The sequence below is a fragment of the Choloepus didactylus genome, chromosome 2 (genome assembly GCF_015220235.1).
Source record: "Choloepus didactylus isolate mChoDid1 chromosome 2, mChoDid1.pri, whole genome shotgun sequence".
Classification (NCBI taxonomy): domain Eukaryota; kingdom Metazoa; phylum Chordata; class Mammalia; order Pilosa; family Megalonychidae; genus Choloepus; species Choloepus didactylus.
The window spans coordinates 230,689,490-230,716,305 of NC_051308.1; the positions used below are offsets into that span (position 1 = coordinate 230,689,490).

The following is a 26,816-nucleotide window of genomic DNA, read 5'->3' on the forward strand; positions in this document are numbered from 1 at the left end:
CTGTTGTAATGGGAGGAATTACAACAACTGCCTTTGAGGTGGATAAACAGGCTCAGTGGAGTGAAGTGATTCCCTAAGACCACTCCACTAGGAAGGACAAGACCAGGATTAGCACTTGGGCTACCCCACCCCAGAGCCTGGCCGCAGGCCTGGCACAGCGTAGGCCCCCGCGGAGGGAGTGCCTGGGTCACCAGGGAGTTAGGGGCAGAGCAGGGCCAGAAACTGGGTCTTGGACTAGAGACTGACACCCAACACAAAGTAGGAGTCGACACATTAGTTCTCTTTCCCTTGACTCAGTGTTTGTTTCACTGCAGAAAATACAGACCTCCCCACCCCCATCCCCCTTAAGCTTTGGGGCATCCATTCATTCATTCAACAGATATTTACTGAGCAGTTACTGTGTGCCAGGGTGTGCACTGTTGAGGCACTGAGGATACAGCAGTGAATGAGACAAGTCCTGCTGTCAGGGAGTGCACCCCAGAGAGTGGAATAAACACCCTGTGCTCTTCAGTCTGGAGAGGGAGGGCTGGGCAGAGAGGAGGGACCGTTGGAATCTTGCACATTGTCAAGAACAGAGAGAGGAAAACACCAAATCTTGGGATGTGATGTTAGAACAGCCTCAAACCCTCTGAGGCCGCAGCCCCTCGTGGGTGCCACTTGAAATGCTTTTGCCAGTCTAAGCTTCCCTGCCCCTCTCTCCAGGGATTGTGGAGGGTGGAGGAGGTTTAGGTGGGTAGAGAATGGGCCAAAGGAAGCCCTAAACTATTCTTGGAACTGGACTGGAAACCTGGCACTGCTACTTTCTAGCTGTGTGACCTTCAGTAGGTCACTCTACCTCTCTGGGCCTCTGTTTTCTTATCATACAATGGAGATCATAATACTTCATAGCATTGATGAGACTATGTCACATTTTTTGTACATAGTAAAGTGTGATCCAAAGTGTGGCCTGTATCAGGGGCCTTGCCTAATTAGGCATAAGCAAGGATGTGTTTATTTAGGTCTTATTTCTTTAGAGGCTCCAATGTCTCTTTTGATAACCTGTTACTGCTCTCAGCAAAGAAATCTAAAAAACGGAGGGGTGGTGTAGGAGTGGCTGAGTTCCCAGTGTAGAGGCTGAGGCTCCCTTCCTGGCTCAAGAAGTGAAATGTTCGGGTCACAGTCAGCATTTCAGTTTTTACAACTCTTACAGCATAATGTGCAGCATCAGGTTCTAGCTTTGCTGCCTCCTAACTGTGGTCTTGGACAAGTTCTATACCTTCCTGTGCCTCAGTTTCTTCCTTCGTAAACTATCTATCTTGCTAGGGTTGCCATGAAGATTGAAGAAGCTGAAGCTTGCAAAGGTATAGTGTCTGATTCTGGTAGGCTTTTTACTTTTTAGGCCTGACACCCAAGGAGCAGTTGGGGTGGACACAGTTGACTGATTAAGTTGCCATAGCTCAGGGTTTGCCTCTCGTGAAGGTTGGAGCCTAGAGAATTCCCAGTAAGCCTTTGACCATCCCTCCCTACACTGGTACTACCCCAGGCTAGAAGGGCCAGACCTGCTGCCCGGGCCTGCAAATATGGAATCTGAGAAATGTTTTCAAGTGGTTTAATGTTTTGCAGACATTACTGTACATTATGAAACAGGGCTACCAATGAGAAAATGGGAGCCTCGCTTCCTTGGGAATGTTAGAGTGTGCAGAAGGAGGCTGGAGGGGGAATCCAGTCCACTTTCCATTTATCTGCCCTTCCCTTGGCAGTGGACTGATCTGCTGCACCGCCCGCTGTTTGGAACCCTGCTGCTGCTTTCTGTTTTCTTAGGATAAAGAACAAAACCTGCCCGGTCTGGGCCCTGCAGTGTGCGCCCCACCTACGCCTGGCCCCTCCTTTGGCCGGCTGCATCTTGGGCTGCTCTCTCAATAGCCCTCTGTGCTGCAGGCACACTGGCCTTCTTTCATCTCTCCATCTTCGGCTCCCTCCTCCCCAAGGCCTTTGCACATGCTGTTCTATACTGTTCCACCACCCCCTCCCTTTTCCTAGTTAACCCCTCCTCATCCTTCAGATTCTAGAGCAGATGCACTCCAGATGCCCCTGGCCACCAAGCTTCCCCAGGTATCTTGGCAGTTGATTTCTGCCTATGCCCTGTTCACCACCCTGACTCTAACCCCCATGACTTCTGGAACTGGGTCTGAGTTTGCTTAGCAGGTGCTCAGTAGTGAAATCTACCTGCAGGGAATACCTCTTGAGCAAAAATGGGAACCTCACTTTATATAAAACTGTATTGTCCTTCATCACAAAAATAATAAAGTCATTTCTCAGTCGTGAGGGTAGCTATTCATTTTTCATTCATTCACTCAATACACAGGGACTGAGCACCTAGTCTGCCAAGGACTGTTCTAGAATGCATCAGGAACACAACCCAGAGGACACTGCCCTCATGGAGCTTTCTCTAGTGAGGGAGACAGACCATAAACAAAGAAACCTTTAATACATTTCAGGTGATAAATGTGATGAAGAAAAATCTTGAAGGGGTGGAGGTCAGGAGAGTGGTGGGCCTGCTTTTTTCCTCCTGGGGTTGCACAGGTGCCCTGAGCATTGTCCTCTCTCACCTGACCCGCCTGGGCAGGAACACAGGCCTTTAACCCGAGAGGACGTGGGCAGCCCAGGCCAAGACTATGGGGCTGAGAGGTGACAGACAGGCAGACTTCTCCAGTTTACCTGGAGAAACCCAGGAAGGCTTCATTGCTACCCGAGAGTGGGACTCGAGTAAAGTGAAGAAGAGCTGTGGCTCCGGGGTCAGACAGGCCTGGGGGTGCTTCCTGGCACTGCCCGTTGCCTCTCTGTGAGCCTCAGTTTTCTCATCTGCAAAAAGGGGACAGTGATAGTTTCTACTTCCAAGGTGGTTGAGAGGCTTTGAAATGGGATTGTAAGAATAAGCCCCCAGGAAACCTTAGCTGCTTTTATTATTTTAAAAAATGATTCTATTATTATTATTATTATATTTGAAAAAGGGGCACTGTTTGGACATAGAGAGAAAAGATCCCAGACTGAGAGAACAGCTAAGGCTTGAGGTGGGAATCCCCGCACAGGCTGGAAGCAGCAGATGGTTTGTTTTGGCTGAGAACTGGCCGGCAGAAGGGGAGTCAAGGAAAATAAAGTCAGAAAAGCAGGTTAGGCCCGTTCCAGAGGTGCTTGTGCTGCTAAGAAGTGGAATGTTGGCCTGTGGACAGATAGGAGCCTATGCGATTCATCTAATTTGGTGGTTTTTGAATTGTGTTTGAAATCACAAACCAACTCAGAGTATATACTAAACCAAAGAGAAGCAGGGTAATGATAATTAAGAGGAATGGCTTTGAGCTAAGACCCAGGCCCAAATCTAAATCCCACGTCACCACCCCAATGTTCATAGCAGCATTGTTCACACTAGCCAAAAGATGGAAGCAACCCAAGTGTCCGTCAAGAGATGAATGGATAAATCCCACATTATGCTCCAGTGATCTTGACCATAATTTCTCAAGACCTCTCTGTCCTCATCTGTAAAATGGAGCTAACAGCAGCTACCCTGTAGGGTTATTGGGAGGAAATGAGGTGATGCATGGAGAGGGGTGGCACCTGGCTCACAGTTACTGTGAGAATTTGAAGGTGGGGTGTTAAGAAATTCCCACCTTATCTCTTCCTATTCACCAGGGCAAGAGAAGACACTGGACCTTGTAGAGCGGTTTGAAAACCAGTGGATCAAATGAATTTTGACATACTTTTCTAGTTGTCTTCCTTCCTTCTCAGACAAATTTGCCCCTTGATTTACCCCAAGTGGAAACCACCATTCATTCAACAGATGCTTGCAAGTGCCCCTTTTGCCTACCTGTGGGCAGAGGGAAACAGGCAATAAGCAAGAAACATAAACAAGTAAATAATATAGTAGGTTAGACGCTGATGGGGGGGGGTTGGAAGAGGGAGGCGGGGGTGGGGCAGAGGATTCTTTGAGGTAGGAGATTTCAGCAAAGGCCTAAAGGGGGAAGAGCATTCCAGGCATTTGCCAATTTCTGTGGTGTAAATACTCCTACTGCAGCCGATTTTATGCTACCAGTGTCCCTGAACACAGAGTTGGGAAGAGATGCTCAGAATTGGTTTTCCTGAGCTGACATGAGCCAGCTCTAGCATACCGTATATAATTTAAAATCATATTTTTTTGAACGTAAAATTAATGCATATTCATTATTTAAAATTCAAAAAATATAAAATTATTTAAAATTTTTATATAAAAATATATAAAATATAAAGAAAAAACTTAAAATCATCCAGAATCCAAGAGACGGCCACTGTCACCATCCTCTCTACAGGTAGAGATGGATGCAAAATAACTTTTCTTCAGACTTCAAAAGGCATATGTGTTCCTGAAATGCTGTGATGTTCCTTAAAAAAAAAAAAAAAAAAAAAGACTATGAGTTCCTAGAAAATTTGGGAATTAGAGAAAAGTTTCTGGTGTCTCTCCTTTCAGAGATAGTTTGGGGGGATATTCTTCCAGCTGTTTTTCTTCTCTGCATTTTTGTAAGCCGGTTGGACTCATAGGTAGTTTGAATCTCCTAATTCATGGGCACAGTAAATCCAGGCATATTCTCAGGCCCTGTGAGGAAGGTGACATGGGGCAGGGAAGCATGATGACTTACTGAAAACCTTACTGAGGCTTAACAAGGTGGAAAATAATATTCTAGTTCCCCGGCATTGAAAATGGCTGTTAGGATGAAGTCCAGATTATTTGAAGTTTTGGGGGAGCCCGGCATTTCAGGTAATTCCAAACACTTGGCCCTTTTTCCATCTCCCTTCCCCATCTGATGATCGATTAGACTGTGAGGAACAATCAGTCATTTCCTTTGGGGGCGGAAATAGGTCAGGAAAATCTAGCCCTGGCTTAAGCCTAAAAACTAGTCCATTCATTTGTGCATATAACAGGCATTTTCTGAGCACCCCCTTTGTGGCCAGGACACAGATGTGGAGGAGATACAGGGCCTGCCCATCGCTCTGGGCTGCCCAAGGGGCTGGACTCAGTAACCACAGCCCCGGGAACGCAGGGATAGAACAGGGACCTGAGGGGAGCCGATCCACGTGCTCAGTGGGTGTTCCCTGCCCGGCGCCCCACGGAGAAAGTCATGCCAGCCAGAGGCTGCCAGTGCCCAGCAGGGCCCACCCTGAGCCCCTGGCTGGCAGCACCCCTCCCTCCTCCAGATCCCAAACCCTGTGGACCCACCGGCTGGTTTTTCTGGTTTGCTCCCCAGGGCAATTTGCATATTTCTCTGAAGAACCTTTAGGAACTTGGGCAGCCTGTCTTCAGACTTGGAAAGAGGGGTGGCCCACGTTGTTTCTCAAAATCTGGGTAAGTACCATTTAAGGTTTCTTTTTCTTCAGAGCCCTCACATTCTTTACAATTGCTTTATTTATGAGTTTATGTCTTGCCTGTCTCCCTCACTAGGCTATAATCTCCCTTATGGGGGTCATTGTCTGTCTGTCTGTCTGTCTTAGAGTCCTCTGTCAGTGCCTGGCATATAGTAGGCACCGATGCATGTTTATTAAATTAAGTAACTGATTAATTTGGGGTGGAGGTGAATATTTATTTATAATTCAGTTAGACCTTAAGAAAACGTCTCTAAAATTCCATAGAGACTTCCCACTGCCTTTTTTTTTTTTTTAACTTTTTTGTTTTAAAATACTTACAGACTCACAAGAGGATGCAAAAGCAGTGCAGAGGGTGCCATGGACCTTTCAGTTAGCTCCCTGCAGTGGCCAATGTGCTTTTGCAATCAAGTCTGAACTCCTGAGACGAACTTGGTTGGCCCTGCCGGGTATAAGCCCTGGCCGCTTCCTCTCCAGCCTCATTCCTTCCCTCTCCCCCATCCCTCACCCACCCCATGCCTAAGCCCAGGCTGCCCTGAGCATCTTCCTGGTTCTCTCTTCCCCCTCTGGGCCTTGACAAGGCTGTCTTCTCTGCCTGGAACACACATAACCCCTGATGACTAACCCCTATTTGTTCTTCAGGTCACAGCAGTGGTGTCACCCGCTCCAGGAGGTCAGTTCTGAGGTCGATGCCCCTCTTTGTATCTATCCCTGCATCTCTTGTGTTTCCGCCGTCACAGCATTTATCTGCTGGTTAGTCATCATCCGTTTACTTGTCTAGCTCTACCTCTGCTGTTTCCTCTGCTAGAATACTCTCTCCCGTCCATCTGCATGGCTGGCTCCCCTGCTTCCTGCGGGACTTTGCACAAATGGCACCTTCCATCTGTTTATAGTGGTCACCCATTCTCACACCCCGGCACTTCACATCCCCCTCACCCTACCTAATCGTTCTTGTTCTTCCCGGCTCTGTCACTCCCTGACCAAATGTTTACTTATTTATTTGGTGGGCTGCTCAAGGGCACAGATCCTGAAGCCAGTTCTCCGGGGTGTGAATGTTGACTCCACCACTACCAGCTGTGTGACCTTGGCCAGGTTATGTAAAAGATTATTATCATTATGTATTGGTTTATTATTGCCTGTCTCCCACCAGAACGGAAGGTTTTTGACAACTGGGAATTCATCGGTTTTGTTCCCTGCTCTGCCCCAAGCACTAGAATAGGGCATCACACATCATAGACCTGCAATATTCTGCAATATTCCGGGGCCTGCTCAGAAAGCTAGGGAGACAGCAGTGAGCAAACAACAAGGGATCTGCCCCGAGCAGCTTACATTCTATTTGTATATACAGGTAGACAAATAAATTAAAATTTATGTTATTTTAGATGGGGGTAAGTATTATAAAAATAAAGCAGGGTCTTGGGATAGAAGGGCAGAGGTTCTCTAGCCTGGTCATCAGGAAAGGCCTCTCGGCAGAAGGAGCATTTGAGCTGAGGCCAGAATGACATGACTATCAGGGTGATAGTGTTCCAGGCAGGGAGAACGGCAGGTGCAAAGGCCCAGAGATAGGAGCCAGCTTGGCATATTTGAACAGCAGAAAGGCAGCCAGTGTGGCCGTAGTGTGGTGAACAAAGAGTGGGGAAGGCATGGCATGGTGTTTGGAGGCAGGCAGGGGCCAGATCCCTCAGGACTTTGTAGGCCCATGCTAAGGAGATTGCAGTTTATCCTGGTGTGGTGGGAAGCCTTGGGAGGCATTTAAGCAGGCAAGTGACATGATTGGTGTATATGACAAAAAGGTCACTCCAGCTCCTGTGGAGAATGGATTGTAGGGGATCAAGATTTTTTTGTGGAATGAATGAAAGAATGAATTTGTCCTGAGCCGAGTTTTTTGTATGCAAAGTACATACCTCCTCCCTTGTGGTTAAAGGCAAGCCAATTCATGCTTCTGATTAGAAGGCTGTTTATCCTTGAACTGAGAACTGGTGTGAGGCTCCCAAGATACCAGCCCAAGAAGATACCATCCAGGGCTTGTCTGGGTAATAGGTGCAATTACTGCAGCCTCCAAATGGTGCATGAGGTTGATAAAATGGAGTGGAAATTGCTGAGCCTGCTGACACCATGGGTAGGAACTGTGCTTGGCACTACCTTAAGTCCGTGGTTTGTGCTGTCCCCTTTGTCCACCACTGTAGACGCTGGAGAAGGGGAGGTCCAGGGGAGGCCTGGGGTCTGGGCCAATCCTCCAAGCCAAAGAAAACTGCTGAGAATCTCATACTGAGTTCCTGGAGCAATTGTTGGCACCTAGTCCTGCTGGGTGAACTTGGGCAAGGCCTTAACATCTCTGGGCCTCGGTTTCTCCACCTGAAACAAGGGGAGGAGGATCCCTGAGCCGATGTAGAGGGAAGAGCACAGGGTTTGGAGTCAGAATTCTGGTTTGGCTCTCGTCACTTACCTGCTGTATAACTATGGGAAAATCGCTTGGCTTCTCTGAGCCTTTTTCCTCTGTTGTATGAGGGAATCGTCATGCCCCACTTACCTTACATGGTAGTTGTAAGAATTAAATGGGTTGGAAAGTGCTTCGTAAACTGTCATGCTCTACACATGTTAACTACCTACCTCAGAGTTGTTTTGAAAAGCTAGTGAACAAATAACTCCTCTACAGAAATAATATTTTGGGAACACTTTTTATTGCTCAACTGGTTAGGAACGAACTTATGAACCCCAAACAATGCAGCATGTGCTGATTAGACTAGGAACTTCTTGGCAATATGATGAGTATTTAAAACAGAGGAGGTGGCTTTGGGCTCTGTCACTCTGCCATTTCCTGGTTTGTATGACCCGGCCCACTGATTTTTCCTCTAAGCCTGTTTCCTCATTTGTGAACTGGACATTTTGGTAGTACCTGCCTTATATATTTGGCTGAGACGATGTGTGTTACAGTTGCAGCCCGGTGCCTGGCACCTGAAAAGGGCTTGCTAAGTAATATTAGCTCTGATGGCTCTTTACTATACATTTGCTGTGTGCCGGCACTGTGCTGAGCATTATTTTATTCGTTTATTTGCTTAACAAACATTTATATAGCACCAGCCCTACGCCTGGCTCTGTTCTAAGTGCTCCATGAATATTAGCCCTTGTGGGCTCTTCCAGGCAGATACTGTCACAGTCCTATTTTGTAAGCGCAGAGAGCTTGCATTGCCCAAGGTTTCCCCCACCCACACTGGGTGGAGGTGTTGGATTCACCCCCAGGTCTCTGAGCCTGCATTCATATTCTTGACACCCTCTGGTCAGGGCTGGGACCCCTCCCTGATGCCCTGGCTACTGCCTGTGTGTGGGCCCCCAGCCCCAGGGCCCTTCCTACCCCTGACACCTGGCTCCACTTGGCTTAGCCTCTCTTTCCTCCCCTCCTCCTCAATCCCCCCTTCCCTCCCTCCCTTCTTTCTTTCATAGAAATACACATGTAGTAAAATGCATAAATCTTAAGTGCACAGCTGGGTGAACTTTTACATATATGTACATCTTTGTAATCACCACCCAGATCAAAATATAGAACATTTCCATCACCAGAAAGCTCCTTCCTGCCTCTTCTGAGCCACTCTCCTCTCCCAGAGGTTACCACTCTTCTGATTTCTGTCACCAAAGATTGGTTTGACCTGTTCTTCATTATCACATAAACGGACTCCCACATTATGTTCTCTTTTGTGAGTGCTCCTCATTTTGCCTGTGAGATTCATCCATTTTGTATGTAACTGGAGTTCTATTTTTTTTGCTGTGTGTAATGTTCCATTGTATGAATATACCACGCCTATCCATTCTGTGAGGGGGCATTTGGGTTGTTTCCAGTTTGGGGCTATTATGAATGAAGCTTCTATAGACATCCATGTACATGTCTTTTGGTGAACATAAGGAGTGGAATTGCTTTGGTGAACATAAGGAGTGGAATTCAAAAGAGAAGGCATATGTTTAGCTTTAATGGATCCCACCAAACAGTTTTCCAAAGTGGTAGTAACAATATACCCTCAGGGCCACCAGCAGAATATATATAAAAGTCCTATTTGCTCCTTATTCTCACCAACACTTGGTGTTGTCAGTTTTTTTAATTTTAGCCATTCTGATGGATGAATAATAGTATCTCATTGTGGTTTTATTTCTATTTCTCTGATGACTAATGATACTGAACACCTTTTCATATGTTAATTGGCCATTGGACCATCTTTTATGGAGTACCTGCTCAAGTCCTTTGCTCATTTTTAAAAAAATTAAATTCAGTTTTATTGAGATGTATTCACATACCATACAGTCATCCATGGTGTACAATCAATTGTTCATAGTACCATCATATAGTTACGCATTCATCACCCCAATCTATTTTTGAACATTTTCCTTACACCAGAAAGAATAAGAATATGAAATAAAAGTAAAAAAGAACACCAAAATCACCCCCCCCATCCCACCCTATTTTTCATTTAGTTTTTGTCCCCATTTTTCTACTCATCCATCCATACACTGGATAAAGGGGGTGCGATCCACAAGATTTTCACAATCACACTGTCACCCCTTGTAAGCTACATTGTTATACAATCATCTTCAAGAGTCAAGGCTACTGGTTGATAGTTTCAGGTATTTGCTTCTAGCTATTCCAATACATTAAAACCTAAAAAGGGTTATCTATATAGTGCGTAAGAATGCCCAGCAGTGACCTCAACTCCATTTGGAGTCTCTCAGCCACTGAAACTTTATTTTGTTTCATTTCGCATCCTCCTTTTGGTCAAGATGTTCTCAATCCCATGGTGCGGGGTCCAGATTCATCCCCGGGAGTCATTGCCAGGGAGTTTTACACCCCTGGGAGTCAGGTCCCCCATAATGGGGAAGGCAGCGAGTTCACCTGCTGAGTTGGCTTAACTAGAGAGAGAGAGAGGGCTACATCTGAGCAACAAAGAGGTAGTCGGGGGAGACTCCTAGACACAATTATATGCAAGTTTAGTCTCTCCTTTGTAGTAACAAGCCTCATAAAGGCAAGCCCCAGGATAGAGGTCTCAGCATACCAAATCGCCAGTCCTCAATGTTTGTGAGAACATCAGCAACAACCCAGGTGAGGAAGTCCAACACTTCTGCATTTAACCCCAGCTCCTCAGGGGGGCCCTGCATATATATTTTTATTCTCTGCCCAAATTACTTTGGGATGTGTTGCTATTTCACTCTAACCTATACAAACCTACCATATCTCACTTCCTATTCAAAGTTCCATGTATTGTGGTATTTGAACAAACCGACTGTAGAAGTTATATTGTTTAGAAAATATAGATCCTGCACCAAATAAACATCTCTTCCCTTGGTCTCACATAGAAGTTGAAGTTTTAAAACAGTTTCAACCCTTACCCTTTGTCCCTGTTTTCTTTCCCTGGTCTTAACCAGATCTGCTACATTCATATCTCTAATTGAAGTCTGCTTTGCCCATTTTTAAAAATTAGATCGTTGTCTTTTTCTTAATGATATATAGGAACTGTTTAAACATTGTGGATACAAATCCTTTGTGATACAGTTATTGAAGATATCTTCCTCTGGCTGTGGCATGTGTTTCACTCTCTTAAATGTATCTTTTAATGAATAGAGAAGTTCACCAAAATTGTAATGAAGCCTACTTTATCCATCTTTTTTTACGGTTGGTATTTTTTGCATCCTGTTTAATCTGTGCCTGCCTCCTGGAAGCTGCTTACTGGGATTTTGTCCTGCAGGGCCAGGCATGGCCACATGGAACAGGGTGAGCCGGAGGATGCTGCAGCCTCAGGGGGCCAAGCCAGCCGCGGAGGGGGAGCCACAGCTGCCCACGGGCCGGGAGCTGGCCGAGGCCACCCGCTTCGCCTATGCCGCCCTCTGTGGTGTCTCCCTGTCCCATCTATTTCCAGAACCTGAGCAAAGGTGAGTGTTTTGTCTCACAGAGGAAAGGTCATGTTTCCCTGGCTTTCCTCAGGGAGACAGCCACTGACGGGCAAGCAGCCTGCCAGGAACCTTGGGGAGGTTGAAGGAGCAGTGAGTCATACCCTTGCCTTTGAGGAATTCGTAACCCAGGATGGGGAGAAGACGCCCCTCATTCAGCAGTCACTCAGTTATGCTTTGCCAAGCATCTTTTGAACACCGACTATGTGCCTGACACTGTGATCTACCTGTAGGTAAATAATGTGGAGAGAAAGGTGAATGAGACAGATGCCATCCTTGCCCTCTGGTAGGACACAGTGAAGTAGGGGAATGAGATGTTTATTCATTCATTCACATGCATTTGAAAGTGCCCACGGTCCAGGAGAGGCACCTGCATGGCTGTCACAGCGGACAGATGGGTAAGTGCCACATTAGGTTTAAACAGGGTGTTGTAGGAGCGAAAGAATGACAGGCTTTGTGACAGCATTAGATTTTAACGTCTACCATTTACCAGTGCCCACGCGCGTGTGTTTTAACCACATATTTGGAGTCAGACTAGCGGAATTGTCAAGAGTGTTGGCTTTAGAACCAGTCAGTCCAGAATTCAAGCTGGAATCGGCCTTGGGCTGGTGGTATGGCCTTGAGCCCACTTGCCTCCCTGGGCCTCAGTTTCCTCATCTGTAAAGTGGGCGATGATGACACCTCCTTCATCAGGGTGGTTGTAAGGATTAAACAATGGAACGAGGAGTGTTAAGTGTTCCCAGTGTCAGTCCAGTGAAATAAATGTGGGCTCTTTTTATTACTGAGACTGGGGCATCAGGGAAAGCCTCATGGAGGAGGTGACATCTGGACTGGACTTTGAAGGTTGTTTGGATGTTAATGGCCACAGATGCGGGGAAAAGGACGAGAGGCTACTGTGGCTCAAGGTGGAGATGAGCCCAGGGGAGGGCTTCCTGGGCATCAGGGAAGGGTGCTGGGGTGAGTGGCACCCCAGGCTCCAGGAACTCTGTGGGATGGGGCCAGACACATACTGGAGACGAGACCGCGAGGCAGCTCTGTGGAAGGCCTTGACTGCCAGGCAGAAGGACTGGGTCTTTGGAGATAGTGGAGAGATGCTGGGAGGTTGGAGCAGGCCAATGATTTAACCAGATTTCTAGGTTTAAAAGTTTTAGTCCCCAAATGTGTATGGAACTCGAAGCCCTGGGAGGCAGCGGGGAAAGTGGAGGTCACGGCTCTGCCTTCAAGGATTCCAGGGAGGAGAGAGTTGGAGGCAAGATGCCAGTTAGGAGGCAGATGTGGTCATCCGGGGGAACTAGGGCAGTGACTGAGGGGATGGAGGACAGATGGGACAGGCTTTTCTCGGGGAGAGTGGAGTTGACTAGAGGATAGGTTGAACATGTGGGTGAGACGGAGGGAGGAGATAACTATGGCTCCAAAGGTTCAGTGGGGCAAAGAGCATATGAGGACAGAGATGTTATTACTGGGACGAGGAGGCTGGGAGCAGGAGACGAGAAGTTCTTCCGTCTACAGAGTTTTCAAGACCCCACTAAGTACACTTCCCTCAACCCTTGGGTCTTAGCTATGTTTTATAATTGTCTCCCCTGCTGGACCGAACACTTGGGCATGTTCATCTTCTTGGGAATCACCTCCGGGAAGCCTTCCCTGAGTTCTCCCACCCCCTGCCCCAACCGGTATTTCTCCACTTGTGTGTCCAGGGACCTATCACTGCTGCCTCCACATTGCCATGTAATTCTCCCCACATCTGCCACCCCTGCCTCGTCCATCTCCAAACCCCCAAGTCCTTGCATACAGCTTGGAATGGCACAGACACTCAGTAAAGGCTCATGAAGAGAAGGGGTGGATAAACGCCGGCTTCTATGGGTTTGGAGTTAGATCTGGGATCAAAGCCCATCTCTACCGCTTGCTAGTTGCATGTGTTCTTGCGCCAGTTATTTCACTTCTTGAAGCATCCACCTCTTCGTCTGTAGAATGGGGCTAACAGTACCCACCCTGAAGGGAGATTATGAGAATTAAAGGTAGGTAAAGCTTGCAGCATAGTGCCTGGCACATGGTAGGTGTTCAGTAAATGGTGGTAGTTGTTTACCAACTCTGTGACTTACTCTTTTTTCCAGTTTCCTCATCCATAAAATGGGGATAATGCTGGAACTTACCCTTACCAATGGGGTATTTTGGGCTGCAACATGGAAAACCCCATTCTAAAAGAGATTTATACAATAGGAGATTTGTTTTTCTCATTCGACAAGAAATCCTAAGACAGTTTCAGGGTTGATTTAGCGCTTATAAGGGCCTTTCGGTTGGTTTCTCTGCAGTTCTCTTGGCCTTCCCTTCCTGATCACAAAATGGCTGCTGCAGCTCCAAACATCACACCCTCACAGGACAAGGCCCAAGGAACGAAGGAGGAGAGCAGGGATTCTTCACAAGTCTCTCATGGGGAGGAACTATTTCAGGGAATACCTGGAGAAGGCATCCCCACCTTGGCTAGATCCCATCACATGCCCGAGTCTCAGCTGCGAGGGAGGCTGGGAAAAAAAGACATTTGCCATTTTGACCTCCATTGTGGGAGGTGGCTCTGCTGGCCAGGAAAAAAGAGACTAGGGAATTACTGCTGTGGAGAAACAACTGATGGTATCTGCCACTCCATCAGAGAGGGGGGTTGTGAGGAAGGAAGGTGTTCATGGCCTCTGCAGAGCTACCACTGATTAATGTTAAAAGTTCTCTTAATGAAACCCACCACAAGCTCTATCTGGAGGTTAGAAAGCATCTTGACAGAATATTCTGTTCCCAAGCAAACTGGTGACCCATCCTCCTACAGGAGTCTGACCTGCTCCCTGCTCTCACCCTTTCCTGTGCCGTATCTGGGAAACCTCTGTCTTTCCAGAAGCCTCCCCCAACCTGATACCACTACCAGATAACCCCCTACCTGATAACACCTCTCATAGATGGAGAAGAGCTTCATGTACTTTGTTCACATAGACAAATATTTATTAGCCTGGATTGTGTGCCAGGTCCATGCTGGTCACCACGAAAGGCACAGAAGAAAGTTATTGTCCTGTGCCCCACCCCACCCCGCGTCCTCAACGCTTGCCTTGGAGGGTTTCCTTCTTGATGCTCCCTAGTCAGTATGCCACCTGCTTCCACATGGTTGATCTCAGTTTTCTGAGGCACAAACACTTCCCCCCAAAAATTCAGAATCCCTTTGAATCCCACATATGCCACTGATTTCAGTAATCTTTAGAAAACACTCTGCCAGTTTTTGTCCATAGGGGGCATAGAAGCAAGCCTCTAAACTATTTATTTCTTACCCATGCTGTAAGCATCACAGATGTTGTTCCCTACAGTTAGCTCTACATTAAACATAGAGGACTGCTATAGTGCAGGGGTCAGCACTTTTTTTTCTATATAGGGCCAGACGGTAAATACTGCAGGCTTGCAGGCCTAATGTTCTCTGTCTTAATTACTGAACTCTGCCATTGTAGCCTCAAAGCAGCTGTAGGTGATATGCAAATGATGGGCGTGGCTGTGTGCCAGTGAAACTTTATTTACAAAAACACCCTGAAGCTGGATTTGGCCAGGGGGCCGTAGTTTGCAGACCCCTGGTGAGTGAGAAGAACTTTGGACTGAAAGTCAGTCAGGAAGCCTGGATTCCAGGGGAGGCACTGCCCCTTCCCTGCTGAGACCCTCATACAGTCCAGGTGCTCCATCCCTGCAGCAGGTGGGGTGAGGAGGAAAGCGGAATGAGAGGGGAAGCTGGTTGGTTGCGTGCACTCAGCCAGTGCCAGGCAGAGATGCCTTCGTGCCTGCTCATGGAATTGCTGGGGTGGTTAAGTCTGGGCAGTGGTTACACGTGATCTCTGGGATCAGATACTCGTTTGAACCCTGGAGCAGTCACTTAACCTCCCTGCATCTGGTTTTCTTATCTCTAAAATGGGGGTAAAAATAGTGTCTCCCTCATGGGTGGGTGGTGGGGAGTAAATTAATTAGTATGGGTAAGGCCCTTAGCACAAGGACTGGCCAACAGTTGCTCTGTAATTGTTATTTGTCGTCATCATCAACTTTTATATTTCAGCCAGACCACCAAGCCCTTTGGAAGCAACTACCAAGGCCCTGCCAATCTAAAATATTACTCATTAGGTGATAAATTGCAGTACTGGCACTTTACATATTTATCAATTCATTAATTTGTCCATTTTAGAAAGACATGTATAGTGCTTTATTCTTGCTAGGTATTGTTCCAAGCACCTGGCAAATGTTAAGCTAATCCTCACAACAACCCTATGAAATAGGCATCATCATCATCTCCACTGTTTTACAGATAAAGAAACCGAGGCACAGAGAGGTTGAGTAAGTTTTCCAAGGTCACACAGCTAATGGCAGAGCTGGGATTTGCCCCAGAGTCTGCATTCCCCCCCTCCCCGACTCTTGTTATGAGATGCTTCTCTGTGTCCAAGACTTCCTTCATGAACATAGGGCCAGGCAATGCTGCTGCCCTTGGCCCTGAGCCCTTTCTGCATCATGTTTGCCCCTAAGTATTGTTTAATTCACTTAGTCCTCCCCTCCCCCCATGCACACCCATACCCCCCTACCACCCAGGGTAATCGCAGTAAACTGCAGTGGCTTAAATTATCATCATTGTAATAGCAGTAGCTAGCATTTATTGAGGGTTTTCTGGGTACCAAGTGCTGCCACCAAGTCATTTAATCTTCCCAACAGACCTATGGGGGCAGGTCCTGCTACCCTCCACATTTTATAGCAGAGGAAAAGGAAGCCAAGCGAGGTGAAGTCAGGGCACAAAGCTCATCACCAAGGGAGCTGGGACTCCTTCCAGAGCTCAGCTCTTAACCACTGTTCTCCACTGCCTCCCTTTGTTACCTTCTGTATAAAAATAATGATGCTGGCTGGCATTTATTGGGCATTTACTACATGCAAGCCCTGCTTCTGGGTGCTTTAGATGCATCATCTCATTTAATCTTCAGACAACCTTAGGAAGTCAGTCTCTTAAACCCATTTTGCGGATAAGAACACGGAGGCACTAAGAGGTCAAGTCATTCTCCCCCATCTCAGATCCCCCTTCAGGAATGAAGGACTTTTACTCCAGCAGCTGAGAGGGCTGCCAGCTCAGTGTGGAGCTGCCAGCCTCCTTGGGCCACAGCTGAAGAGAGCCATCTTGCCCGAGGTTCTGCCCCCTCCCTGGGCAGCCCAGCTCTGAAGAAACCCCTCTTCAGAAACCCCCCACGGGGTCAGCCAAGGCCTCCTTTGAGACAGCACCGGAGCCCGACAGTTCCCTCTGCCCAGTACTGCTTCCTTCCCTTCTCTCCCACAGGCATTGATCCCACGGGCACACCCTGATCACCCTCCTGCCCAGAAATCCCCATCTCAGAGCCCACTTTCTGGGATCCCGACACCAGCAGAGGTTGGAGCCAGGATTCGAACCCGAGCTCTTCACTACTCTCTGCAGGGCCATTCAGGACACCTTAGCCTCAGGCTCTAATGAACGAGGATGTGTGGGATCCCTGGGGGGCAGGGCTGGGTGGAGCATCCCATCTCCAGGGAGCTCTGCTTGTTTCTCTGGGGGGCCTGATTCCACCCTTTCCTGGTCGCAGTCCCTACAGGGGACAGAACCCGGAGCCAGGAGTCCCAGGCAGTGCAGTTTGAGGCAGGCTGGGAACCTGGCTTTGGAAGAGACCTTTTCCCTGGAATAGTTAAATTGCCTCCTTCCTGGTCCCCCTGCTCTGCCTCCACACCCTCAAACCCCTTGCCCCCACCCATTCACCAGCCTCCCTGCCACGGGGTGGTGACTCAGTCAGAAATCTGAGCTGGACTCTGCCACAGTCCCCGAAATGCCCTGTGCCTGCCTACCTCTGTGCCTCAGCTCCTGGGGTTCCTTCTCCCCAGAGTGGCCCCATCCTGTCCTCCTATAGGACTTCTCTAGGACTCAACACACATGTCTGTTGTGGACGAGACCCCAGGCGTACACAGTGGTGCCAGGGATGGGGAATACAGCCTTCTTCTGCACTCTGTCCACTTCTGCTCTGGCTGGTTCTTTTCCAGAAAGTTTGTGCGTGGTAAGTTACAGCAGCAACAGATCACATTCTCCAGGAAGCCATTGCTAATTGCTGCCCCCCACTTCTGAAGGTGGACTAGGGGGCTCCCTCTCTGGGCTCTTTAGGACTTTAGTCCTGCCTCTGGCCTACAAGGCACCGGGACCATTTAGCTACATGTGTGTCTCCACCTAGCTGTGAGCTTCCTCATCAGATACCACATCTCATGCATCTTTGATTCCTAGCCCAGGCCGGGCTCCAGTGCAGATAGTCCGTAACTGCTCATTGCCCTCATTCTTGTGGTTTATCATCCTCTTTGGTAAAAAATTTTTGTTGGGGGAAGAAGCTAAAATCCACATCACCTAAAATTAGGTTTCTGGTTACCTCTGTGCTTCATGGATCACGGTCACCAGGTTTTCAGCCTCCACTTATCGATTACCTGCTCATCAATTCACAAACTTGAACACGCCTAACCCAGGTGTCGCAGCAACCCTGGGAGGTGTGATGCCAGAAAGCCTTGGGATCTCTGTTAGCCAGGGTTCTCCAGAGAAACAGAACAGGCAAGGTACATACGCATGTGTATGTTTGTAAATATCAAGAGATTTAGTATAAGAATTGGCTTACATGACTGTGGGGATTGGTAAGTCCAAATTCCATAGAGTAGGCTTCAAGTTGGAAACTGATGAAGATGAGATTGAACTCCCCAGGAGAAGCTGGCTGGCTAAAGTAGAGGCAGGAATTCTTCCTGACTTCTGAAATCCTGAGTTCTGGCTTTAAGACATACAACTGATTGGATGAGGAGACCCTCCCCCCATTGCTTCATTTATTCCTTTGTTGATTGTAGATGCAATCAGCTGTTGATGCAATCAGCTAATTATAGATGCTAATCCATCCACAAAGTACCCTCACAGTAACAATAAGGCCAGTGCTTGCTTGGCCAAACAACTGGACACCAAATTGACACATGAAATTACCATCACAGGATCTAAGTCAGGGCTGTCTTTCAGCTCCTTCTGTGTAGAATTTGTGACGGGCCTGGTGAAGTGGCTGGAGTTGTCTGAAGCCGTCTTGCCCACCATGACTGCTTTTGCCAGTGGCCTGGGAGGCGAAGAAGCAGACATGTTTGCTCAGATTTTATTGAAAGACCCCATCTTGAAGGATGACCTGGTGGTTATTAGTCAAGTACGTACAACCCCTGGGCTGTGGCAGCAGGGTGTGGGGAAGGGGAGAAGAATGAATTCTTTCCTTTTCAAAGTCTTCCTGAACATCAGTTCTAGTGGCGTGAGGTGGTTGGAAGATAATATGTCATTATAGTATTTTACAATGATGATAATAGCTTTTGAATTATTATTGAATATTTACTATTTAATACTCATATAGTGCTTATATATGCTAGTACCTTCACAACTCCTTTAGTTCTCAGAGCAATTTTATAAGATAGGTAGTGTGATCATTCTCCTTTTATAGGTGAGAAAAACAAGGTGCCAAGAGGTTAAGTAACTTGCCCAAGATCACACAGCTCAGTGGCTGAGTCAGGGTTTGAACCTAGGAAGTCTGACTCCAGAGCCCGTGCTCCTAACCACTTAGCTGTCTTCTGTACAGCCTTGAGCATGTCACTTACCTGCTCTGTGTGCAGTTAAAGCTGGCAGGAGCTTGCGAGGTGGACTTCTGTGGAGCCAGTGTATAGATTTCAACAAGCCCCTTCGCCCCAGTCACCTTCTTGTCTCCTTTCCTTGCATTTATTTCCCTACCTGAGATTCTCACAAATTGATTGATTTGCTTATGTGTTTATTGTCTGTCTCACCTCTAGAACATAGGGCAGAGCTTTTTGTCTGACTCATTTTCCCACTTAGGAGTCAATGAACCTTTGTTGAAGGAGCAGCTGATTGCGTCTCAACTTGCCACTAATCCAGTGTTCTCTTTTCCCCCAGGACCTTCTGAGCTTCTCACTCGCAGATGGTAAGTGGATTTCCCAAGCTCTGTAAAGTGGGGCACCCAGCTTCATCCCTGGGCAGCGAAGTCAGTGAGAGGTGCTGCCACCTGTAGCTGGCCCGTGTTCTTGTCCCTGCAAGGAGGGAATGGGACCCCGATATAATTAGTGAGCTGGGGATCACCTCATTTGGCCACACACTGGGCAGTGCTTATTAGCATTTCCCTCATTTATTCCTCACAATGGCCTTATGGTTTTATCTCCCAAATAGCTCTCAAATCTGGCCCCTTCCTCCATCCCCACCCTCTACTCCGGTCCGAGCCCCGTCATTCCTCTCCTGGGCCACAGTAGGACGCCCGTCACCCCAGGTGCGCAGCAACTGGAATGGTCTTTTAAATGCACATCTGACCTTGTTGGCTCCCTGTTCAATACCTGCCAGTGGCTCCCACTGCACTCGGGGGAAAGACCAGAACCCTGCCCGGCCTCGGGCCTCATTCCCGTGCTCCCCTCCTGCTCAGCGGGGCTCTGCGCACACTGGCCCCTTGCAGCTCCTCACCGTGCTGTGCTTTCCACCAGTGTCTCTGCACATGCCCTTCCCCAGATGGAAAATCTTGCTTCTCTTTGCCCACTTGCTTTCTACTTTTCCTTCATCTCTCTGCTTGGTCATCACTCCCCTAGGGAAACATTCCTGGCCTCCTGCCTTTTTCCATTTAGTTTGTGATTCTTTGATTGGCTTCCCCACAGACTGTGCGCTCCACGCGGACTGGGTCACATCTGGTTTTGTTCACCAGGTGGTTCCATGGACTAACCCGGCACCTGGCACCCAGTACACGATCAGTAATTATCCATTAACCATTGAGTGAATTAATGAGATGGTCTTACTGTCCTGTTTATAGATTAGACAGTTGACCCACTTACCCAAGGATACTCAGTGGCAGTGCAGGATCCCACCCGCATGTTTCCTGTGGCTGCCGACACAACAGAAATGTATTTCCTTGTAGTTTTGAGGCCAGAAGTCCACAATCAGGTGTTGGCAGGGCTGCGCTCCCTCCGGAGGCTAGAGGGGAGGAGCCTTCCTGGCCTCTTCCAGCTTCTGGTGGCTCCTGGTGCTCCTTGGCTTGTGGCCACATCACTCCGATCTCTGCTCCATGTTTACACGGCCTCCTTCTCCTCTCCTGCCTCTCCTCGGTGTGTCTCCTATAAGGACACTTGTCACTGGTCTAGGGGCCACCCAGTCATCCAGGACAAGGCCATCTTAAGATCCTTCATTACATCTGCAAAGACCCTTTTTCCAAATAAGATCCTATTTACAAGTTCTAGGATATAAACTTATCTCTGGGAGGAACCACCATTCAACCACCCCACCAGGGCGTTTTCCATTAAACCAGCACACGGCTGCCCCATGGCACCCTCCTACCAACCTGGCCCCCCATCCAGCCTCTTCCCACCACCCCTTCTGGGCCTGGGCTCCCCTGTTGTTGCTTGTGTGGCTTCTTATATTCCCTAAGGTGGTGGGAGGTTTCTGCACAGAGTCTTCCGATGCGTATTCTGGTGGGAAGCAGGAAGAGAGAACACAAAATTGAAATGAAATCCCCCAAAACCTCCAAACCATATAATAGGGAGAATTTCACCCACCTCCCCCACTGACTAGGGGAGGAGTGGGGGGGGGGTGACAGAAGGAAGAATTTTGAGAAAGAGAACAGTATGAGCAGAAGCCTAAGGTGGGACTAAGCCCCCAGAAGGAAGGTCAGTGGGGCAGGAGCACAGCGGGCTGGGCGTTGGGCCAGCAGCATGGCAATGGGGAGTGGAGCTGGTGAGGTAGACAGGGTGGTTCTCACCTGGGCAGGCTCCAGGAGGCGTCGCCGTCAGTCAAGGTGTGAGGACACCTGGCCTGAGGTGAGGGCAGCAGAGGGGCCGGCTGGAGGGTGCAGACTGACTGGGAGTCCTTCTGAGGCGAGAGACAGAATTGCTGCCAGCCAGATAGAGGGTGTGGAGGAGAGCGAGGAGCCAGAAGCAATGGCTGAACTCTTCGGAACTCTGGCTGCCAATGCCAGCTGCAAGGCAGTAGGCATCCTCTCGGGAATCTTGGCATTTGCCTTCAGTGACCCCTTCTTGCGAGGTGATGGTCAGAGACCCTAAAAGGGAGCTGGGACTTCCTCAAGCCTACATCACAGGTCTTGTGCATGGTTTCTTCGGGTTTGCTTGCCCATGAGTGTTTGTTTAGTACAGTCAGTGTCTGCAAGGGTCACTGAGCTGGTCGGTCACTTTGCAATCCCACCCCTTCCACTGCCTTCTTCTTACGAGAATCCTGCAGTTTCTTTATTGCTTAGAAATAGAAAAGGACCTCTGAGCCCTTGCTCTTCAAAATGTGGTCCCAGGGCATGCCAAGGCTGGTTAGAAGTGCCGAACCTCAGGCCCTGCCCCGGCTGAATCAGGAGCTGTTTACAAATCCCCTGCATGTTGCAGTTGGAGAAGAGCTGTTCTAAGGCACCCCCACCCCCAAGTATATTTTGGACCTACTCTGTCCAAACAAGACATTTTAACCCTCCATACCTTAGAGCTGAACAGGGATCTCAAGGGATGATTTGGACCAGCCTCTGCTTCCGGCAGGCAAGGCTGGCAATATTTCTGTTTAGCAGATGAGGCCAAGTGGCTTGCCCTTGAGGCCCACTTGCATGCCCTGCCTGCCCATGCCACAGCTTACATTTTCAGGGGCTGAGCAATCTCATTTTTCATTAAAGAGTGATTGTATCACTTTTTTAAAAAACCGTAAGTAAGGGAAGAATAATATCTGGTCCTCTGAACTGTCCTGGAGTCAGGGTGGGTTTGCAGTGTGGTCTGAGGTCCAAGATGCTGCAGGGTGGGGCAGCACCTCAGCACACAGAATCTAATATTATGATCAATATAATATTCCTCCTGCCCCCCAGCCTGCAAACTCCCCACTGTCCTGAGCACCCCTGAGCACTGAGACACCTCAACTTAGCCCCCGCTACTGTGGGTGACCTTGGGGCTGGCTGTTGTAGAACAACAGCTGGGTTGAAAATAGCCTGTCTTACATTGTTACCTGGTGTTTCCTGCCCTCCTATTGCCTTCTGAATTTCCATTTAGAATCACCACCACTCATTAAGCACCTATTAAGTGCTGGTCACTGCCCCAGGCCCTGGTCAGACATTGTTTCATCTCGTCTTCACAGCCATCCTTTGACGCAGGTGCTCCCGCTTTGCAGATGAGTAAATTGAGGCTCAGAGTAGTGAAGTAACTTGTCTAAGCTGGTAAGCAGCAGAGTTGGACACTCGAAAACACATGCTGTTAACCCAAACCTTAGCAGATTTTGCCCACAAGGGGTGGGAAATGTGGTGTTACTGCTCCAGGAATATAATAATATCTTCTATCTAAGTAATACCAGTCTCTAATGTTAGCACTTGCGGTGCCTTTGGTTTATTTGATAGCCCCTGCCAGGTGCCAGCCACAGGTGAGTACAGCAATAAAAGTAGGAGTGGTTTCCATGGTGCACCCAGGACCCCCCAATGAGAGCAGGTACTAGGGCTCAGAGTGTCCCAGGGGCCAGCATTGGGTAGGCCCTCAAAGAGCATCACAACTACCCTCTCATCACACAGATGGGGAAACTGAGACCCCAAGAAGGTAGGTTGATCATATCTAACTTCTGTGTTTTTTTAATCCATTTTTTATCCAGGGACTAAGAACAGGGACTGTTTTGGGGGTCAGCCTGCCTGGATGTTAAAATTCAAGCTCTAACTTGGAAAGTGACTGAAAGTCTCTGTGCCTTCGTTTCCTCACTTGTCAAATGGGGATAACAATAGTCCTTACCTCATGGGGCGGTGGCGAGGATTAAATGAGTATTCCACGTAAAGTGCTGAGAACAGAGCGGGCATCCAGGAAGCAGGCTGTGGGTGCCAGCTGCTGCCGTGGTGGCGTTGGTTAATGGGAAAATGGGAAAACCCTGGGAATAGGGAGGCTTGATTCTCATCTTGTCTCTGAAACTCACTTGTTATATGACCTTGAGCGAGTCATTTAACCTCTCTGAGCTATTTGATTTCAAATACAAATAAGAGTTGAGAGCCAGATGCTCCATTAAGAAAACTCCTTGGTTCGACGAACTTGGACAAGGGTCTTGCAAGGAGAAAAGGTCAGCTGCATAGATGGGCCAGTTGACCCAGTTCTTTCCCACACAGCTCCAGAGGGCAGAGCCTTGTCTGGCCGCTTCCCCGTGTTGTATCCCAGCAGCTGCAGTGATGACTGCCACATGGTAGACGGTTAGTATTAGTGGGATGGAGAAAAGGATGGCTTTTCTTTAGAGAGCAAGCTTGGATACTGAGCAAGTGGTCTGTATGAATTTGATGGTTAAACCATCTTTCTTTTACAGAGATTGATGAGTTGGGGACATAGAACAGAGGAGGAGGCTGTCTGTGCTGCTGGCTTTCTCCCTGGATTGTGAGGTGGGATGATTAGTCTTGGAGTCAGTCCAGGAAATCAACGTGAAAAGCTGCATTTCTCCAAACTCCCTGGAAGGTTGACCTTTACTAACAGTTTTAGAGTCTTAGCAACCAAATGGTGCCATATTGACAATTGGGTGGACTGTGTGTGTGTGTGTGTGTGTGTGTGTGTGTGTGTGCGTGCGTGCGTGCGCGTGCGCGCGCGCTAATCATTTTCTTCTCTCCATGCAGTAGCAACCCAGGAAGCTCTTTTCCCCCACAACTGAAAAAATGAGTCCTTTTTATCTTGAAGGTTAAATTCAGTGTGAGCTGATGACTCGAGGCTAGGGTTTCTCCTGCTTAGAACTAGTGACATTTGGGGCTGGGTAACTCTTTGTTGTGGGACTGTCCTGTGCACTGTAGGATGTTTACCAGTGTGCCTGGTGGTAGCACTCCCCAAGTGGTTGCACAACCAGAAATGTCTCAAGACATTTGTCCCTGGGGGCAAAATCATCTCCAATTGAGATCCACTGCTCTAGGACCCAAATTTGTCCATCTCAGGTGGGCTGGTTTATTTGTAGTTAGTCTTTCCAAGTTATTCTAGTTGCTCTCCTAGGCCCTTTCCATGGACTGTGAATTGCTGCATAGTATGTAACCCTCAGGTCAACTGTTTTGAAGTAAGTACCATTATCCCTGCTTATAGGGGAGGAATGAAAGCTCAGGAGGTTAAGCAAGCAGCCCAGGGTTTACAGTTCAAAGTGAGTTTCAAAATTCCATTTAAGGCAAAGTGAATCCCACTGGGAGCTCTGCATTGGTGTCTGACACTGAATCATGATTTTTGCCCTCTGTACTCTGAATCCAGGAGAGGATCAGCTATCAGCCATAGAACCTGCAGAGGTGTAGTCTATGGACCCAAATGAAACATAGCACTCTTTACCGCAAACTTGGCTCTACCTTCCGACCTGGTCTTTATTACTGAATTGCAAACCATCTGACTTTCTGATGAATCAGAAATGTGGAGGTTTCAGATATTGGTCTTAGGTCCTGGTGAGCAAATATTGTCACTGGTTGCTGCGTTCTCCATCAGTGTCTTGAGATTTATAGTTTGTTATCAGTATTGAAATTGGCTGGTTCATCCATTCAGCAAATAAGAACTGAGCACCTACTGTGTGTACCAGGTCATGTGCAAGGTGCTAGGAATAGCTCTAATCATATCTGATGTTCATTGGGCGCCTACTGTGTGCCAGGCGTGTGCTCAGCACTAGGAATAGTTGTAATTGTAGCTGATGCTCATTTGCCGCCTACTGTGTGCTCAGCACTAGGAATAATTCTAATCGTAGCTGATGCACAGTGAGTGCCTGCTGAGTACCCAGCCCTGAGCTAAGGGCTGTACAGGTTCTAATTCATTTAAACCCCACAACAACTCTAGGAGGTAATGCTATTATTTTCCCCATTTTACAAAAGAGGAAACTGAGGCACAAAGAAGTGAAATAACCTGGCCAAGGTCACCCCGCTGAAAAACAACGAAGCCTGGATTCGAGCCCAGGCTGACTGCTCCGGAATCCACTCTCCTAATGCTGTTCTGCTCCCCACACAGAGATAGATTGAGAACTAGTCGGTTTCTTCCTGGTGCTCACGGCCACGCACACAGCTCATTTTAAAAGGGTTTGATGAGGCTGGAACGAAGGGGTGGTGCAGCCTCTGGAATGAGTGGTCCTGCCGGCATCCAGGAAGGTGGAGCTTGAGGAGGGCCTCGGGGGCAGGAGCCTCTCCTCCCTGCCCTGTTCTCTGGTGACCACTGGCCTTGAAGTAACCTCTTCACTACCTTAGTGCCCCTAATGAACCCCCCAAAATAAGCCACAAGGGGAAGGGCAGGAATCACTCAAAACAACTGAGTAAAACTACTGCCCCTCGCAGGAGTCTGTCCTGAAAGTTCCGTCCTTCTAACCGCGCTCCACTGCACGAAGCAGAGATCCCAGATAAGCTTAGACCCCTTGTGGACAGGGTGGCATGGGATCAGAAACAAGGTGTGCTGTCTTTGTTTTTATGGCAAAGGATTCACTTAGGGTGAAAACAGGAATACGTAAATATTCTAGAACAACGTGATTAGAAAAGCAAATAAATGGAGGGATGACAGCGCTGGGGCAGGGTAGGCAGTGTCTGAGAGGTGTGACACAGGCCCCAGGGAGAGGAGAGAGAAGGGTCCCCCTCCCCGGCTCAGAGGCAGCTTCTCAGTGTTGCTCACTGAGAGGGTTCAAAGAAAAGTGACCATTTACCATTCAGAGAGTAATAGCAGCTGCCGTTACTGAGCACTCACTATGTCCCATCACATACATTCTCTTATTTCATCTCAGCAAAAGCCAGATTTAAAAAGCCATTATTGTCCCCATTTTATGGATGAAGAAACAGGCTCTGAGAGGTGAAGAACCATGCTTGAAGCCATTCAGCTAGTAGGTAAACGAAAATGAAAGCTTCAGAGATGGAAGGTTCTTCCTCTGGGTTCCTTTCCTTTGCAAGGCCGTTCCTGGGAACAGAGGCCGGTTCAGCAACTCAAGATGAGGCTATACTGTTCCCCAGTGGGAAATGTGGAGAAGGTGGTATCCAAGGCCTGGGGATGCCATGGTCATGGAGAGCTGAGCTCCGGGACTGCCCATCCCTCCAAGCAGACAGTGCTAGATAATGAAGTGCAGTACACTGAGACCCTCTCTACTGTGAGCTGCTGGTGGGGAAGGAGCCCAGAGGGCTCCTGCCCAGCTCTTGTCATTAACCCACTGGGTGGCTTTGGACGTGCCCTTCCTCTTTCAGAGCCAGAGGCTGGCTGGACTCCAGGGCCCTGCCAGACCCCACAGCACACCAGAGTGCGCTTCTGCTCCCTGGTGGCAGAGCCGAGATCCATGGGTCCCCCCAGAGACTTAAAGAACAGGCTGCCCGGGTGATTGTCCCCTCCTTCAGCTTTTGTTTATCTGGGAATGTCTTAAACGTTTCCTCATTTCTGCTGGATATAGAATTCTTGATCAGGACTTTTGCTGTCAGCACTTTAAATATGTCACCCCACTGCCTTCTTGCCTCCATGGTTTCTGATGAGAAATTGGCACTTACTCTTATTGAAGCTCCCTTAAA

The 26,816-nt window shown here is 48.3% G+C and overlaps 1 protein-coding gene across 5 annotated transcripts in view; it reads left to right on the forward strand.

Annotated features, from left to right (window-relative positions):
• The window catches only part of TMCO4 (transmembrane and coiled-coil domains 4), a 105,767-nt gene that overhangs the window by 796 nt on the left and 78,155 nt on the right, over positions 1–26,816 (forward strand). The window contains exons 2-6 of one of the 5 annotated variants that reach the window (XM_037828332.1): positions 5,253–5,350; positions 6,010–6,120; positions 11,094–11,277; positions 18,341–18,515; positions 19,265–19,292. In XM_037828332.1, coding sequence (XP_037684260.1) covers positions 6,057–6,120; positions 11,094–11,277; positions 18,341–18,515; positions 19,265–19,292 — 451 coding nt within the window. In that variant the 5' untranslated portion in view covers positions 5,253–5,350; positions 6,010–6,056. Of the gene's footprint in view, positions 1–5,252; positions 5,351–6,009; positions 6,121–11,093; positions 11,278–18,340; positions 18,516–19,264; positions 19,293–26,816 lie in introns of those variants that run through there. The other 4 variants (XM_037828333.1, XM_037828335.1, XM_037828337.1 and 1 more) reach the window with 4 other exon arrangements.